We start from the raw sequence: 17,962 nt of genomic DNA, 5'->3' as shown, positions 1-17,962 counted from the left end.
CGTAGCTACACAGACAGGCCTAGTCAAATGTTATCACCAGTGGTTTGAGCAAACGCTGCGAACACCTGTGCAATCCGACATGGTGACAGTGTCCTACACTGAGAGTAACGTGCCATGAAACTACACAATTGTTTAAAGTCGGAACAAAATGTGCATACAGCAAACAAACAAACAAACAAAAACAACACGTGCGTGCACGTACAGATGCATGCATGCACACGTGCACAACACAAAATGGGCTGAAAGAAGCGACGACACCCACCTTGACGTCGGCTCTTGTCTTGTCAGTGACTTCCATAACAAAGTCAGCCGCGTCGCTACCACTCGAGGAGAGCAGCATGTTCAAAATGTCTGAGCACGTTTTCATTAGGTCAAGGAGCATCCAGGTCACTGACACACTGTCATACGTTGCACCTACTACAATAACAAGGATTCACTAGGGTTGGCTGCTGCCTTCTGAAGCAATCTGATGTCCAACGACAGACCAGAATTTTGCTGTTCAAAGCGACAGTGAAACAAATCCCTCCGTAAGATCCACTAGAGCAGCTACGAAAACACTTGTCTCAGACGCGAAAAACATAAGCACAGCACTACTTGTCAGGAAATAACATAAAAAGTTGCATGACGGTGCTAGATAATTTTATTTGTGAAAACTTGATCAGTTACTGTTACTTGGACTACTGTGCTGTGTACATGACAAGGTATCTTCTGAATGGCACGATGCATCACTTGATGCACCGAATATGGGTATACACTATCGATGTGAACTTTTAATGACTGGCGCAGGCAGTAATTCAGATTAACCGGGACTATCTCCAGTGGGCTTGACAGCATCGAAGCCGACCAGTGTTTAAAAGGATACTGAGGTCGACCGTGGCGCCGAGGTTGTCGATGTTGGAGATGAAGCAGTACTCGCGTCCTTCTTGCAGAAAATGGTCCATCAGCCCCGACTGGCAGAATGCCGCGTAGAAGTCTCCGTGGCCCGGAGGGTAGAAGCTGGAGAAAAGGAAAAGCACAGGCAGCACTGAGTGTAGTCTCCTTACAGCTACACGGCACAGAGCAAAAGCAAGTGCTAGAAGTGCTCTCCTAGGGAAGAGACAGGTAGAGAACAGAACAGAAAGCGCTCAAGGTATACGTGATTACAAATATTGTGAGCCTTCTGTGGACCTTCTTTCATTTGTACATGCCATCATCATCTTCTTTCATTTGTACATACCATCATCATCGTCCCGCGGCGCCGGCTCTGGCGCGTGCCTGGGTTGGTGACCGGATTAAAACGCTGGACAAGGCTTCGCTGTCCTTGCCGCCACGACCTCGCCGTCTTGACCTAGCCTTCTTCCACAAGTGGTGGAGGTGAGAATTGATCCCCTTGCTGTTTTGTGCCCTGCCTCTCGCTGGAGCTACGTTCCGGTCGCTGTTTACCGCCTGCCACCATCGTTATGTCTACCGAGAGCACCCACGATTCGGCAGGACCCTCTACCTCGACTGCACCACCCCCTCCGACTATGCCCGCACGACAACGCGACCCGCCGCTGTTCGCTGGTCGTCGCGACGAAGACGTCGATGACTGGCTGGACACCTATGAACGCTGCAGTAACTACAACCGGTGGGACGACGCTCTAAAATTTCTGAACGTTTCTTTTTACCTCATTGAGGTCGCCAGAACCTGGTTTATTAACCGCGAACCCCACACCACTAACTGGACAACATTCAAGCAGCAGTTCCGCCAATATTTCGCCGACCCAGCAGTTCGCACTGAGGTCGCGAAGAACAAGCTCGCCTCTCGCCTCCAAGGTCCCGATGAGTCGTGCGCGTCTTACATAGAGGCCATACTTGCACTTTGCCGGCGTATTAGTCCCACCATGCCGGAACCTGAACGCGTACACCACATCTTAAAAGGAATTAATTCTGTGGCTTATAATACCCTGATTGCCCAGAATCCTTCTACTGTTGACGCCATTATTGCGACCTGCCAACGCATCGACCAGCTGCAGTCCTCCCGATTGCAGCCCAGCATTGCTACAGGCCCGACCTATGCTGACCTGGATCTACGGGCACTGATTCGAGCCATCATCCGGGAGGAGCTCCAAGCCCTCAAGCCTGTCTGTCGACACGGGTGCGATCATTCTTCCATACCTTCTAATGACGCCGGTCTACGCAACATCATTAAAGATGAGCTGGCAACAATCACGCGACCTATGCCGTCCGACCCTCCTGCACCCCGCCAAGCATCGACTTACGCGCACGTCGCAGCATCACCCCCTCCTTTTGTTCCGCCGCCCCAACTGGCATCGCCCTACAACCACATCAACGCCGTGACGACGGCTCAGCCTACGCCACCCTATTACGCACCCTGGCGCCCCTCTCGCCCAGTGTGCTACTACTGTGGAATACGAGGACATATATCCCGCTTCTGCCGTCGCCGTATTCAGAACGAGCGGCGTGGTTATGACGCATTCGAAAGTGACGTACCCTCATATTATCAGCGACGACCTCCTATGTCCAGCCCACCTCGAAGATCATCCCCACCTCCAGAATCCTCGTCTGAGCCTCGTGGAACCCATGCGTCCCGACGTCGGTCCCTATCCCCATACCGCCGCTCAGTTTCCCCTCTCCGACCCGCAACAACTCTCCCTGTCCGCCATCCGGAAAACTAAGCGTTGCAGTTTCCGGAGGTCAAACTGCAGTCTGCGAACTTACCAAAAGTCCTCCAGATCGCCCGTATAATGTGATTTCTGTTTTCGCTGAAGGATTACCGGTACAAGCATTGATTGATACAGGGGCTGCAATTTCTGTCATTCACGCTGATTTGTGCTACCGTTTGCGAAAAGTTACGACACCATATGATGGGCCTGAACTCCGTGGAGCCAATGACGTCCCTTTGCGCCCTTTAGCAAAGTGCACCGTACGAGTTGTTATTGACGGCGTCCGCCATCATGTGCAGTTTGCTGTGCTCTCTCCATGTGTGCATCTGATAATTTTTGGATGGGATTTTTTGTCAACCGCTTCGGCATTAATTTCTTGTGGCGACCGTGTTATCCATATGACAGACAGCGATTTTTCATCTGAAGTTTCTGAACGACATCATCCCCTCGTTGCCGCCGCTGATACCGCTCGTTGCCGCCGCCGCTGCAATATAAGCTTCCCAAAATCCATGTTTCAGTTTGGGAAGCGACAGCATAGCACATTCAGCATAGCACATTACCGGCTACACCTGAAAGTGTGTACTGGGCATGCTGAATGCTCTACTCAAAGCGGCAGATTTTGACCCATTGTTTCAATTGCAATGCAAAGTGCTTAAAAAGAGGACAGTGCAGGCAGGATGAAGCGAAGACTTGCAGCTGCTTCAAGACCATATTTGACTTCACGCAGAGGCTACAGGCGAATAAAAACATGTCTGCAGGCAAAAATGCTGCCAAACAATGACATACTGTTATGGTCGAGGAAGAAGCAAGCAGCGGTGTGGGTAGGAGCGCTCGCATTAGGCCCGCCGACATTAATTAAAATCATTTTCCCTGGCTTGCCCACCCTGTAAAAACATTTATTCTCACTACAGTAGACGCACCACATTACTAAACATGTCTTCGACTGATTAGGAAATAAGCTCGCAAAAAAAAAAAGGGCGGAGGCATAGAATGAAACACTTGCAGCTGAGGGGTAACAAAAGGGAATACTTCGAAAGCAATTGCATCTTCTTCTGCTCAGACCACAATACATCATAATCTTCTTTTCTCGTCTCCAATGGGTACAACCACAACTAACCAATGGTTCATCATTTCCAATCCTAGGATTACCAACTGGCCTTGCAAATGACACACAAAATCCAAGATGTGATAACAACAAGAGAACTAGAATGCGCATGCAAATAGGAGTACAGTGGCAAACCATGCCAAAGAGCCTGGCTTGAAGCCAAAACGTGACATACCCATCCTCGGATGGCGAGCTCAGTGATGTGACAATGGGCATCAGAGTTTCCTTGTTTATTCTCGGATACCTGGAATAAAGCAAACCTTGAGTAAGCTCATATCAACTTATTAGCGTTCCACTCCACCCATGCACAACTCACTCTCGCCACGAAGTCCCACGTTAACACCCTTCCCTGCCTGAAAGCTGGACCGCAGGCTATATATTTACAAGGTGCTGTACGTATGACCCTAGGCTAGAGTCACTTCTTTCATGAGAACCAAGGTCAAAGGTCAGAGCACTAGTGCAGCAAACAACTTCGTTGATGACCTTACGCCAGCTAGAAACTACAGTTCTAAGGCCTTGCTGGATAGTTTGTACCCGTTGTGATAGCTTCATTCATGGCAACAGCACAGAATAGGTCTACCATAGGCAAAGGTAACACTAACAAAGTAACAAACAAAACAACTTACTAACAGGAGGTTTACTGAAAAGGATGCCAGAACTTGCACAGATATAGAAAGCAAACTATATAGTACTCCGCATGTAATTTACAAAAGCAACAAGGTGTTGTTACAGCAAGCCAATAGCTAACAGGGCTAGAAAGTTTTAACCAGAATTTTCTGTTGCTGAAAGAAAAAGCAGGAGAGGCATGTCGAAAGCCGACAGTAACTAATGGCTAAAGGTACGAAAACTAAAATGTCATCAATACATAAAATGGCACGAAAGCGTAAGATGTAACTCATGTGGGTGACAATTACAGGGCTAAAGGTACGAAAACTAAAATGTCATCAATACATAAAATGGCACGAAAGCGTAAGATGTAACTCATGTGGGTGACAATTACAGGGGTAAAGCTAACAAATAACATGCTTAAATAGAAATAGAGAAAGCCCAGAAGTATAAACATTAAAAGCTAAAACAAATGCAAAAAAATTTCAAGAAAGATGATAAAGTCGCGCAAACAAAATGTGGGAAGAAAAGCTAAGGCACGCAAAGCCAAGATAAAGTCAAACCATAAAGAATGGCAATCACTTTGTCCGAAAGCGAAACGAAGGGTGCTTTGAGACAAGGCTCAAAATCTTGGCAGCTTCCGTTATTTGGCATGTCAGCTTATTACGACATTTCTTTTAAACTTGTTTCTCTGTACACAGAAAGCATCGTTTACTGTACCAGTTCTGACAGGCAAGTTTTAGAAGGATGACCTTGATACAACATTTTCATGAGCATTAGCCGCAAGATAATGGAATAGAACAGACTACGCCTTTTGCGCATACACCACTAACCACTACCACTAATGGTCTTTCTGTGGCATGGTAGAATCGGCGTTTAAATTTTTGTCTTTTCATTCACCTTTTGACAGAGTTGAGCTAGGTGTAGTGAGGTTGAAGACACAATGTGTACGCCTGCTTTCTTTCCAGTTTTCTTAAGATTATGGGGAACTCTGAGAGGTCACTCTGTTCATGATTAATCATTTCTAGCATTTTTTTCTGCAACCTTCAATATAAAGTTAGAGTTAGAAAGTTAGAGTCAATGCATCGTCATGTTCCATCCTTGTGCGCTAAGTGCTGCTGAAACTGACCTGACCTCTGCTCCTATTTAAGCAGCAAAGAGAAAGCTGGCATTTAAGCCAGATTTCACTCGGTTTATCAGGCTCAGGCCTTGAGTATTTCCTGCGTTAGTGCCATTAGAAAAAATGCACCACATCCCTGTCAACCGTAAGGTGCTGTGTTCACCTCCGTGCCGTTTCAGCCAAGGAGACTCCCAAGTGCCAAATTCCAAGAACTATTCATGGGCGAGCCCCAAACAACACCGATGACGCAAAGTCACACTATGAACAGCTGAGCTAAAAAAGCAAGAATGCAACCATGTCCAGCAAAACTGGACAAAGCTGAGCAGCAAACAAACACTCAAATAACTCGATGGTCAGACTGTGAGTGCTCAAAGTTGCACCTACTATGCATAAAAAAAAAACGACCTTAATTGCACCAAACGTGACAAGTATGGTGACTGACATGCTTGAATACAGTGAGCAGCTTACACCCTATTTGAGCACTGTAAGCTTTAGCACCTGATCAGGTGGCTGCTGTGAACATTAAAAAAGGGGGCAAGCATTGTACAAACAATGAGACACTATGTAATAAAGCATCGCACACCAGTGTGAAATGTGATGTGCGCAGCACAATTCCACTGTCCCTTTTCTCTAGAGTACAATTCCAAGGTTCAAACTTAGGAAAAAAAAAAGTGAATTCTCAGTAGACAGATATGCATGATGTGGAGGCACCACCTTCGAGCTACAAAGAACAGCAGCTATTTTCACTGGCCTGTCATGACAGCAACCACAATGCTGTGTGTTCCACCTTCCACCACCGCAGTCTATCATACGTCATGACTCAAAAACCCTGTTCGTACCTGCTCTGGAGAAAGGTGTAAATTTTGACCTTGAACCCCTTGTACTTCCGCAGAACCTTGGACGTGTCCTCGTCCGTGTTGAATGAGTTCATCAGCACCAGTGGCATGTTGGCGTTGTAGGTCCTGTTCAGATGCTGCAGCAAAAAAAAAAATAAGAAGGAAAAGGGGTGGAGGGGCCAAGAAGAAAACCTAGCGTTATGAAATGGCACTCCTACTTCTTTAGCATAAGCTGTGTCAGATGGTGTACTAGATTTAGGCTTGTAAAGTGCCGCTCAAAGCATGTGGGAAGCATACAGTTCTAGACCACTAAGAAGAAGATACAGGACAAGAGAGAGCCGCAGTTCGTATATATCCCGTAATGAGCAAATATTAGAGCAAACTGTAAGAACGAGTGCTCAACATGTAGCTCTACACAATTTGTACATATCCTCTAAACAATACTTCTAAGTGAAAAGGCATTTGACGCCCACACTGTCAGGACCGCCTACACTGCTGGCAGGGCACATGCAATGAAAAGGCACCCTATTGTTATCTGGCGACAAGAAAAAGAACCAGACATGATGATCGATGATGATACTATTTAATGGCTGACAGCCTAGTGCAAGCACCCCTGTTTGCACCACTGAACAATTTTTCGGCTTTTAGTCCGCATCAATATAAAGACTGTTTTAGATAATGATAGCTCTGACACTGCTGTTCCCGCCTGGAGCAAAAACAAAGGAACGACCATGTGCCACAAGCCAAAAATGCGGCAGCATCAGTCAGCGAGTGATGGAAGATAGAAGAAAGAGGAAAAAGAAAAACACCTCAATTTGCTGCACGGTCATGTCGAGAAAGGTGAGGTCATTCCGAACAGGGATGACCGACTTGGGGCCCTTGCAGCCCATGCTCGTACCCAGACCGCCATTGAGCTTGACCACCACCAGCTTGTTGAGCATCGTACGGATGGCCTCCTCATCCGTGGGTGCCAGCAGAGACTCGTACCGGATGACCGCACTCTCGGGCACGGGCTGGATCTTGTCCCAGACAATGGCAGGCCCAGTGTCCTTGACAAACTTGTGGAAGAGGTGCTGGAAGCCTCGAAACTCTGCCTCGACGGTCTCTCGCTCAGCGGCGCTGGCCGTGCGGCAGAGCTTCTCCAGCTCCTGTGCCAGGTGGCTCTGAGCGTCCGCCTTGGACATCTCCTTGAACTCAGTGCTGTCACTGTTCTTACGGCTGTGCCCGTACATCTGCACAGGGTACAAAGTTTACGACACTGAACGCAAAAGAACACGAGAGGAGAGGAGAGAGATAAGCATCAGCTAACACCAACGAGCACTTACTGCTAGGGCAAAGAACGTTTCTAAACACAACATGTCATTTGGGAACAACTGGAATTCAGTGTATGTACTCTGGTCGTAAGGATATTCGGTTTTCACATGTGGAAAAATGGTGACTTACACACACATGTAGTGAACACTCATCACGCCAGAGCGCAGCCATTTACCTGAAACTTAAAAGAACGTCCCTAGGAACCTTCTAGGCAAAAGTTCCTTAGAAACCTAGGTTTGACAGGAAATATAGTGTGCTTGGATTGAGCTGATCCAGAGCCCCATGTCACTGCATCCCTCATAACCAAGCTGTTGTTACAGTAAAGATACACTTATCTAATGCAAGAAGAAAACTACTTTCGCACTGCATCAGTGGATGATGCAGTCGGCCCATGTCGATGCAGATGATGGTAATGAAATATCTCGGATATGACAAGCTTTCTTCCCTTACGCAGTAAAAAAAAAAAAAAAAAAAAAAAAAAAAAAAAAAAAAAAAAAAAAAAACACTGCACTAAGCACCAGAACAACAATTTTGATACTGCCTCTTCGAGGTACCAGATTTTCTTCACTACCACTTCTAGAAACTACTTCTGTTATACGTTCATGAAATAGAAAAAAATTTGGCATAGTTATAGTATAACCTTTTATGCATATTATTCCCATTTCAGAACTGCATTCTATCACAACCTGGCACTTACGGTCACAGAGTACAACACAGAGTGTAATTACAAAAGCAACCTCGTAAAATCATCCTTGGGGTGTTAACACAAGTATTTTATGCCGGCACATTTACAAAGCTCTGTGTCAGGCCAACAAGCTATGAATTGCACAAGAATGCTGAATTGGGCGAGTTGGTGCATTTGCATTTTAGGAAGCGTAGCGCAAAGAAGACAAGGACAAAGTGCTCGTGTGTGTATCCCTCATTTTGTCCTTGTCTTCTTTGCGCTACGCTTCCTAAAATGCAAGCTATGAATTCTTTTTTACGAAAACAGAGTGCCCATTTAAATAAAGTTCAATTCAAGACGCATGTCTACATGAAAAACGTTTTAACACAAATTACTTTACAAAACAACTTCTATGTACACTGCAAAATCAAGAGCTACATTGCACTCCTAGACCTCTTAGCATTCATGTCGCAGGAAAAGTGAGAACTAAAAAAAAAAAACGATAACATTTATTCCCTCATTTGCTTTTGTTTTTGGTCAGAAAAATGCAGCACTGCAACCAGCAGGAACTCCGTTATTTCCTCTTCATGGCGGTAAGAATTTTTTGACAACCACAAGTAAAAAAAAACAAAACTTTCATTTCCTAAACTTTTATAGCACATTTCGCTGTAATTTTTTTACTAGCAGACAGATCAAGACCTGAACATCGAGTAAAAAGATGTATTGGAAAATTAAAATTATGGCCTTATTTCATTCGCTCCGTCTCCCTTCAGCACGTGAGTGCTCTAAGCAGTCACCATAAAACCTCTGCACCACGACGATTTGAGAAGTCTCATTACGGCACAAGGGGAGCAGGCACAGCAATTAGTTCACTGTTATAAGCAGCAACAGGCCAGAAAATGATTCCTCTTGACGCACCAGCTGCATGCAAGCCCAAGTTTTCAGATTATGCTGTGAGATAACCTCTACAGACGTTGGAAACTGCCACTTTTGATTGCGCCATAGCTAACACACCGAGGGGGCCAGCAATGCTGTCGAAAGACCTGCCCCAGACGATATATGCGAGCTAGTTTAGAAGCACACAGCAGCCAAAAAAAAAAGTTTAGTCATTTTTCATTCTTGTGGGTGGCTGCCAGAGAAAGAATTCCGCCCATGCGTAAAAATAACGAGACATGCATGGCCTAAGCATAGAGCTGCCAAAAACGCATACCCAAATTAAATTGGATGCATAAAAAAAGAACCCTCATTGGCAAACTGCAGAATGAATTCTGAAACAAAAGCATGTCTCAAATGTCCAGTGAACTTTACAAGGTTTTGCTATGCACAGATTATCCGTAGTATGGTTCCAATAAAGTAAGCTAAAGTTTTTCCTAGATTTCGTTTAATTAAGCAGCACAGAAAGTATACTCAAGGAAGGTTATTTTTAAGCACAGGGCTTTCAACTTAGTGTGTGCAGAAGATAGTGGGGGATTTATTCATAGTAATAAAGGTTGGTTTTAAGAAGTGCAAACTGCCTACAGTTAGAAATATCACACACCTATTTCCTTACAGGTGATGCGGCATCATGATAAAATAGAGGTATGATGCAAATGTAAGAAAAGCATGCGAAATGGAAAAATAAATAATATATCACTATTTTGTTTTTTGTTTTTAGAAAATTTCACATCATATTGACAACCTTGTGCTAATACATGCCAAAACTACAGTGGATATTTCTCTTCTACACTATTAGCGACTTTAAAGATGATTTTAGTTAAATTTGCTAAATGTTCAACCCATGATAAGTGCAACCACAATTCTCTATTGTCCTCTTATATGTATTCCACCTCTTCAGTAAACCACCGCATTAAACAATTTTAAGTTAAGCATTAAGTATATCAGTTATTTACTGTTACTTTATTTCAAAAGATATCAATTCAGACAAAATATGTTTTAGCAATCTGAATAAAGTTCAGTTCAGTTCAGTCGTGCCTGACTCTTCGTGACCCTATGGACCATATCACGCCACGCTTTCCGGTCTCTCACTATCTTTCTAACATCACATAACTTCATCTGAATAAAAGGACCACACAATTAGTAGACGCAGCAGGGAATAAAGGACCCCAATCTCCTGTCAACCTCTCTACAGCGGCATATCCGAGAGCTTTAAAAAGCAAAATTTCATGCAGTATTACACAACTGCGACCTCATTACAAGGAAAAAAATAAAAAATAAAATGGCAGCACTGTGAAACAGAGTTTTGAAGAGGGTACGCTACGATAAAAAGCCACCTGTGAGGGCTTGCAATACGACATAAAAGCAAAAGCCAGCTGCGGTGGGCATCAGCAATTCCTGTGAAGCACATGGAATGGTGAAAACCATCATCGAGGACTTACGCCACATAGAAACTGATGACGGTGGCGCCTAGCGACAAACTTTTGTGAAGGATATGCAACATGGACATCAGCTATGTGGACTCTTCTTTGCCAACAGTAGAAGTGAAGGCTATGATGATGATGATAAAAAAAAAAAGCAGTCCCCCTCCAGTAGTGTATACTTCTACAAAGTGTTTGCAATGCTTAAGTGGGGACATGGCTCTTAAAACTATTTTTCCTAATATTTATCCAAATTTGGTAAAACCTAGTATTCTGATTCAGTTTCTTGCACTGATTTCAAATATCTAACTATTTTTCTAATTGGCCAATTAGTTCAAAAGATAAATGAAATTAATTATAATTTGCAGAAACAATGAAAAAAATAATCGCATTATAAAAAATCCACATGGACACTTCGCTAGATACTAGAAAGCATAATGAATACAGTGTTAGAAACACTATAAGAAATATTAGCGAAGTTATAGCAGTTCAAAGTTCCCTGTTCCAAATGTGAGTGCCCTCCTGTCTGAATTAATGCAAAATTAAAAACTTTGAACTGCTATAACATCGCTAACATCTGTTATATCGAAAAAGTGCTCCCAACATTGTATTTGTTATGCTTTCTAGTATCTAGCAATGCGTCCGTGTTAACTTTCTGTAGTGCAGTTATTTTCTAATTTTTTCTGCGAATTATGAGCAAATAATTTCACTATTTTTTGGAAAAATAGTTACATATTTCAAATCAGTGCAAGAAACTGAATCAGAGTACCAGGTTTTATCAAATTTGGTCAAAAATTAGAAAAGTAACTAAGAGCCATGTCCACCGATCAAGAGCTGTTCTAATTTTACTACAGGGTCCCAGATTTGGTGTTAAAAGGTGATACAAACATACCATGCAAAAAGTCCCATTAAAGAAAAAAAAGAAATCATTGGGAAACATTCACAGAACCCTAACCGACAGTGCCCACCGCAGCATGCTCAAAGAATATGACATTATGCCTAACAAGTACTAGGATGGCATGCACAAAGACCAGAAACACTGCACAGAGCATTGGCATTTAACGCAAGAATGCAGCCTCGGCCTGCCACGGCATTAATTCTCCTTGTTGCAGTAAATCCATTCCCATCAAAACATGTCAGTGCTAGGGGAAATCAAGCTTGCATCTTGTTGCTACTCAAGTCGGTCTTACATAGAAACTGCATGCGTCCCTGCTCTTCTTGCCACCGTCATCTAGCCTATTCCTGACTCTGCATCACCAACGTATTGTTCAGTTCCGGCTTCAGCAACCGAACAATGGGTGTGGCTTATGAGGTCTCCTTAGGCTACAAGTGCTGTCCTCATCCATGTCTTCTGCACTGTGGTCCTGTATATATCACCAACTCACGTCATACTGTTTAGACCAAATGAAGTGGGGAAAAAGAAAGAAAGAAAAAAAAAAAAAACAAGTATCATTGCCCACACATTACCAGTAAACCTCTTTCACATGACTATCATGCAGTTTGTAACTGTCCTTCAAAATATTGTTATTTTCTTTCCTTTTTGCGCAACACTTTCCTTAACCTGTAATATAAGATATGGTTCAATTAGCCCGATGATATTATTAGTAACTTTACATGTGCATGTAATGTCCTTTCAATTTTGATTTTGTCAAGCTGTTCTATTTTCTTGTACATGAATGTGTCTGTACCCTCTTTAATTCAAATACCTCCAAAGTGCACATGTGCTATATGGCTGCATTTTACTGTGTATTCGCTGGACTCCGTGTGCTGCATTTGAAAAGTGCGGAAATATTTTTGTGCTGTCATAACCGCGTTTGAACTAAAGAAAATGCATTTCTGCTGCAGCAGGCTATAGCAAATGTGAGGGGTTGAAGGCCCCATATCAAGCTTAATCAAGGGATTATCTGTAACTGCATCCTGCAAATAAAGCTCATTTCAATTTCAATTCAGCACCCAATTTATATTCACTACAATGCTGAAAGGGACAACCGAGCATAACTCTGTCCAATTATCATTCCCAATAGAAAAATAATCCTATAATCCTTGTCAATTCTTATCATGTAGAACACTCTCAATGTCCTTGCTGAAGTAGACAGCTTGACTCGGAGAGCCACGCAAAAAAAAAAAAAAAAAAAAAAAAAAAAAAAAAAAACGGAGTTGGCACATGCATTTTACTTGTGAAAATGGTCACTGATGGTGTGAATGCTGTACATTTAAAAAAATTTTTCCCAAATGATGAAAAGGCCCGTTTTGCGATTACAGTGATCTCTTTGCGATTAAAATGTGGTGCCCTATCAATTCAGGCCAATTCTCTTAATGCTCGGAGATCTTTTTGAGCCAGCTTGCTTCAAGGAACAGGAATGACAACAAATGACATGTTAGTGGTTATACTGCAGCTCTCTCTCATGCCTCATGTGACCTAGAGCCACCTTACACAACCCAGCCACCGTTCGGTCCTTGAAACCAAAGCAGCATTAAAACTCTTCAAACGCAAGGCAAAATGCATTTTTATAAAAGCACCCGCGTGTTGCGCGATATCAAGAACATTAGAGAATCCTAGGAGGTCGAAATTATGAGCACTCCACTGAGACTTCCTTCATAGCCTTAGTCACCGTGAGACATTGAGTTCATAAACCAAACCAAAACATAAAAGCATAACATGAACAGGCTTTGATCAAGACTTGAATCACTCTGCATTCTGCCTACTCTTGTGGATTTTTTTATGGGCTCTAATGAAAAATTCGAAAGGTGCGAAAAAAATTAAATAAAATAAATTGAGAAAAGAGCATTATTGCAGGTGCAGCAACAGGGACACGGATAAGACCTTTGTGGAGAAATGTCATTACTTGGCACAAATAACAAGGTAAAAAAAAAATGCTCATTTGCTCACAAATATAAGCCATGTGCAGAACAACTTTAAACAAGCACAACAATATTATGCAGTATATTAAGTGGTACAATATGTCAGACCAGAATTTTCTCGCTTTTGCTCTGTATACTATTAAACATATGAGCCTGTATGTGGTATAATATAATGCGAGCCTGACAGTTTCTCTTGCCCATATGCTGAGTGCAATATATGTGCTAAAATACAGAAACGATTCGTATTTAGCATGTTTACAGAACTTTCGTGCTGCTGGACAAAAAAAGGGTTCATCAAGCTCCACGTAGCAGCCATTTTCTTCTTGTCATAACATTTCTGTAATGTGTAGGCAAAAGAATACTGAATAATTATTAATCATGATTTACTGATGAAATATATAAACACTATGTAAAAATATTAGGTTCACTAAAACAAAAGAATGCATGGATGGTGCAAATCCAGGCAAACTGGGTCACTTTGTATTCAATAACCATGCTGGGTGACCAGAAAGAGGGAAAGGTCGTTCCAGTCTACAAGTAAGAAAAGTTCCCTGCTAATTTCCTGCCCTGTCTCACTAAGAAGTGTAGCATGCAAGATCATGGAACATGTTATCTACTCTCAAATAATGACCTTTCTAGACTTCAATAACCTTTTTTTTTTTTTCACTGTTCACAACAACATAATTGACCTTGATTCTCGACCTTGATTCTAATCTGTATTGAGGAATGTCTTGCAAACCATTCACAAATGGTCCTTTCCAAGTCTCCTTCCGGTAACTTATGGCATCCCCAAAGGGTCCATCCTTGGTATGGCACTGTTTTTATCATGCCCTAATTTACCTCACAGAGTTTCTAGTAATATACATAGGCTTACAAATGCCTGTGTTACTTATATGATCAATAAGGCATCTCACCAAAAAGCTTTACACAGTTATTTTAGCAGCATTTTATAATCGTGGCCTTTTTATGGTAATGAGGCCAAAAGGAAAGATGGGCCTTACTTAGTCCCCTTGATTCGGGGAAGGGGCTCACTCAGCCCTAGCGACCCTGCTCCATCTATCTCTCCAATTTCTCCCTTTTTGCCCCTTTGCACCCCTACCTGAACAAACAACTCCCTCCTCTCAGCACAGAGAAATGCAATGTGGCTAACCAGAAGATGATCCAGGAGAAATGCTAGCTGTGCTCCTGAAGGGTGTAACTAAACATTTGAACATTTGTGCTTCCTCATGCTTCCTCATGCTGCGGGCTGTCTAAGTCCACAAGCCCTCTGTGTGCAGCTATCACAGGTGCAGTAGAAACCCCACAAAAAGCAAAGCACCAGCCTGCTGACAGCGTGGCGAAGCGGCAGGTGCGACATGTGCCGAAGCGGCTCTATTGTCAACAGGAAGAGTGGCGGGAGAGACACTTGACTTGTGTTTTTCATTTACTCGCACCCGCGAAATCCATTATTTCAAGATGTCACAGCACACATTCACGCACAGGTACAAACAAACGAGCTCACATTCAGTGCGACTCCACCTTCCATCTCAACTTGAAGCACATATGTGCCATCACAACTGGCTGCCGAGCCCGGGCAAAACAGCAAAGCAACAATACAAAGTAGCAATGATAGCCTGCAGTCCAAATTTCAGCTCCATCGATTCCCTTTGGGGAGCAAGTAACAGGAAATGAATTTGGCTGAGGTGGCATTTTTCAGCAGCGATCGTTCGACACAACTTTTGAAGAGCAACAAATAGGCTGCTAAGTGCTGGCACCATCTGAATCTGTAGCTTCACACTTTCACAAAGTTCAGTGCACCCTTTGAATTCGGCTTACATCTGGCGACTATTGAATGCAAGCGTTGCATGCGCTGAATCCTGCAGGAAACAGATGTTTCTAGTTTCTGACTACTATACCATGCCAAGTGTTCACTGCTTGAAAACACTGCCCTCAGCTGTTCTGTCAAAGAATTCACTTCTCGTGACAGAAATGCACATTGCAAGCCCATACAGTCCCAGTCAAAGGCATTCAGAAGCGATTCTGCTAAATTTGCTGCATATTCGGCGACTACACAGAATATTTAAAGCACGTAAAATGAGAATAATGAAGAAACACAAACAGGAGACCTAGAGTGTCAGTGCTTTCAAGTATGTGTTCCTTCAGCAGCCTTGTTTTATCACAGCGCTGTAACTTTTCATGGCGAATGATGACTTGCCTGCACCGAGATTTTAATTAAGGTGAGTATAGAGTCCTTGGTCACGTGATTACTTTTTTGTAACAATGTGTAAGACATTACCATACGTGCATCACCACATGCAATTTGCCTATGACCATAAAATAATTTATAACTGAATTTCTTTTCTCACCAGTTTCAGTTTCAACAGGCGAGCGATGGCTATGACAACAAAGTTAAGCATAGGACAAAAAAGAGACAAAAAAATGCAATATAATCGCTCCTTCATCCTTTTGAATTACCGCGACGCTGAGGAACAAAAATCAATATGAGTGAGGAAGCGGCAATAATATCACAGCTTTTGCTTGTTTTGCTAAAAATGATACGGCGAGCTAAAAAGGGACAAAAAGAGAATGAACAACGAAACTGAACCCTACCTGATACCCCGATATTCTGCGACCAAAAGGCATACATTCCTGGTGACAACTATTCTCACTACCATTGACACCCGGCATCTTTAGAGTCTTAGTTCCCGATATATAAAACACCGCGGTAATTGGTGTCACAAGAAAGATAACAAGTTAATATGCCTGAGCGTCGCAAAGTGTCTGCTAGCTTGTCACCAGTAGGTCAGAAATGGAAGGGACGAATGATTGCAGAACGTTTTTCATTTGCCCCCCAAGCCATCGCCAACTGTTGCTCCACATCTGCTACCCGAAACAACCTTGTTTGAAGGGATTCAAAAACAAAAAAAGTTTCAAAAATAAAACAAGAAAAAGATGAAAGCCTTTCCAAAGCAGCAGCCGCTCATGCGTGGCAAGGTCGTAAACGAGTGAGCAGACAAAACAAGAATAAAAAGTCACCTGTACATTCCGCATACAGGAACGAACGCAGCATGTGCTGCGCATGGCCTACGCACAAGAAGTTCATGTATTGCATCAGTTCTCTATTCCCAACATTATAAAACAAAGAAATCCACTCCTCCTTATTGTCCTCATGTACTGTACAATCCTTAATTGACGAAATCCAAACAGGGTTACCATGTTCTTTCATTCGATTGTTGTTTTTTTCCTTTCTTGCATAAAAAAGACCATCTTCCTGCATTCATGAACAGAAAAAGCAAACAGAGGAGCGGACAGGACAGCTGTTAGAAATTATGGGGGACACTTAGGCTACACCTTTAAGGGTATACATGATAGGGATAGGGTACATGTGATAGTGTAGACTATCAGCCCACATATAAAATCCTGCTGTAACCAAGCCATACGAATGTGCCTCTGTGGCCTACGGGTACCGTCAATGTAGCGGTCCTGGTAGGCTGATTCTGATATCACCCTCAACTGTGAAAGGAGAAGCCCGAGTTGGCACCTCCACCCTACATCGAGACGCGTCCATGCCAGCTGCCAGCTGCAACCTGCCAGTGTCATGCTTGTGATTTTTCACTCAAAAGGCCAATGCCAGATTGTCGGAGAAAGAGGCTTTTAACGTTGTCGCGTTAAAAACTGTCCGAATAGAATGTATGTGCCATAGCGCCAGTCAGTAATCTACAATGTATACATATACAGATGCAAGTTCTCCCTCAAGTTCTCTTAATCTGATGCCAAAACAGCACCCAAGCTTGCTAAAGAGAGAAAAAAACAGGGGGAATACAAGGTGCGCCTTCAAGGGAATGAAGTGACAGTGTTAACGGCTCCGGTCTGTGGCTCGTGCACTTATAAATGCTCTGCTAATCGTTTCACCACTATTCCATTATTTTTGTCTCTATTACTACACGCATGCACATTAGCACACATTGTGTAAAAGACCACCAGTCATAAAATATAAAGCCACTCTTTAACCAAGCCCTACAGACGCACCTGCTTGGCTTGCCAACTGCCAACTACCACCTGTAAAAGTCGTGCTCGTGTTTTTTTTTGCTCACAATACCGAGAAGCCGGATTTTCTTCAGAATGATGCTTTTAACGCTCTGCAAATGCCACACTAGGAGCTTTGTTGCATTTCGGAATCCAATGACTAAAGCTCAAACAAAGACTATTCAGTATGGTTTTTTTCTGCACACAGATATACCAACCGCATCACACAAATGCATTAACAGGAAATAAATTTTTTTTCCTTGACACTTTTTCCTATTTGCAGAATGCACTTTTCCTATGCACAAAATTTAAGCATTCAACCTTTTTACAGCGATTACTGCAGCATGTTGAAAGATGCTGCACCGTACAATTTATTGGTTCAGAGAAAAAATCTAGCAGGTTTTCCCCGAGTTGATCATGCATGCCATTTTTCCACGCTTGCCGTACGAGC

The 17,962-nt window shown here is 43.1% G+C and overlaps 1 protein-coding gene across 7 annotated transcripts in view; it reads right to left on the bottom strand.

The window, feature by feature from the left end:
- Window positions 1–17,962, bottom strand: part of UGP (UDP-glucose pyrophosphorylase) — a 58,710-nt gene that overhangs the window by 12,587 nt on the left and 28,161 nt on the right. For all 7 annotated transcript variants that reach the window (XM_084582401.1, XM_084582405.1, XM_084582403.1 and 4 more), the window contains 5 exons: window positions 7,122–7,544; window positions 6,316–6,449; window positions 3,926–3,994; window positions 863–996; window positions 263–351 (listed from right to left, as the gene is read on the bottom strand). In XM_084582401.1, coding sequence (XP_084438527.1) covers window positions 263–351; window positions 863–996; window positions 3,926–3,994; window positions 6,316–6,449; window positions 7,122–7,544 — 849 coding nt within the window. The remainder of the gene's footprint in view (window positions 1–262; window positions 352–862; window positions 997–3,925; window positions 3,995–6,315; window positions 6,450–7,121; window positions 7,545–17,962) is intronic.

Source organism: Amblyomma maculatum, chromosome 10 (assembly GCF_055883805.1).
Source record: "Amblyomma maculatum isolate TAMU_Amacu chromosome 10, ASM5588380v1, whole genome shotgun sequence".
In the NCBI taxonomy this organism is placed as follows: domain Eukaryota; kingdom Metazoa; phylum Arthropoda; class Arachnida; order Ixodida; family Ixodidae; genus Amblyomma; species Amblyomma maculatum.
The sequence above is the reverse complement of the archived record's forward strand: the minus strand, read 5'-3'. Positions and strand labels throughout refer to the sequence as shown.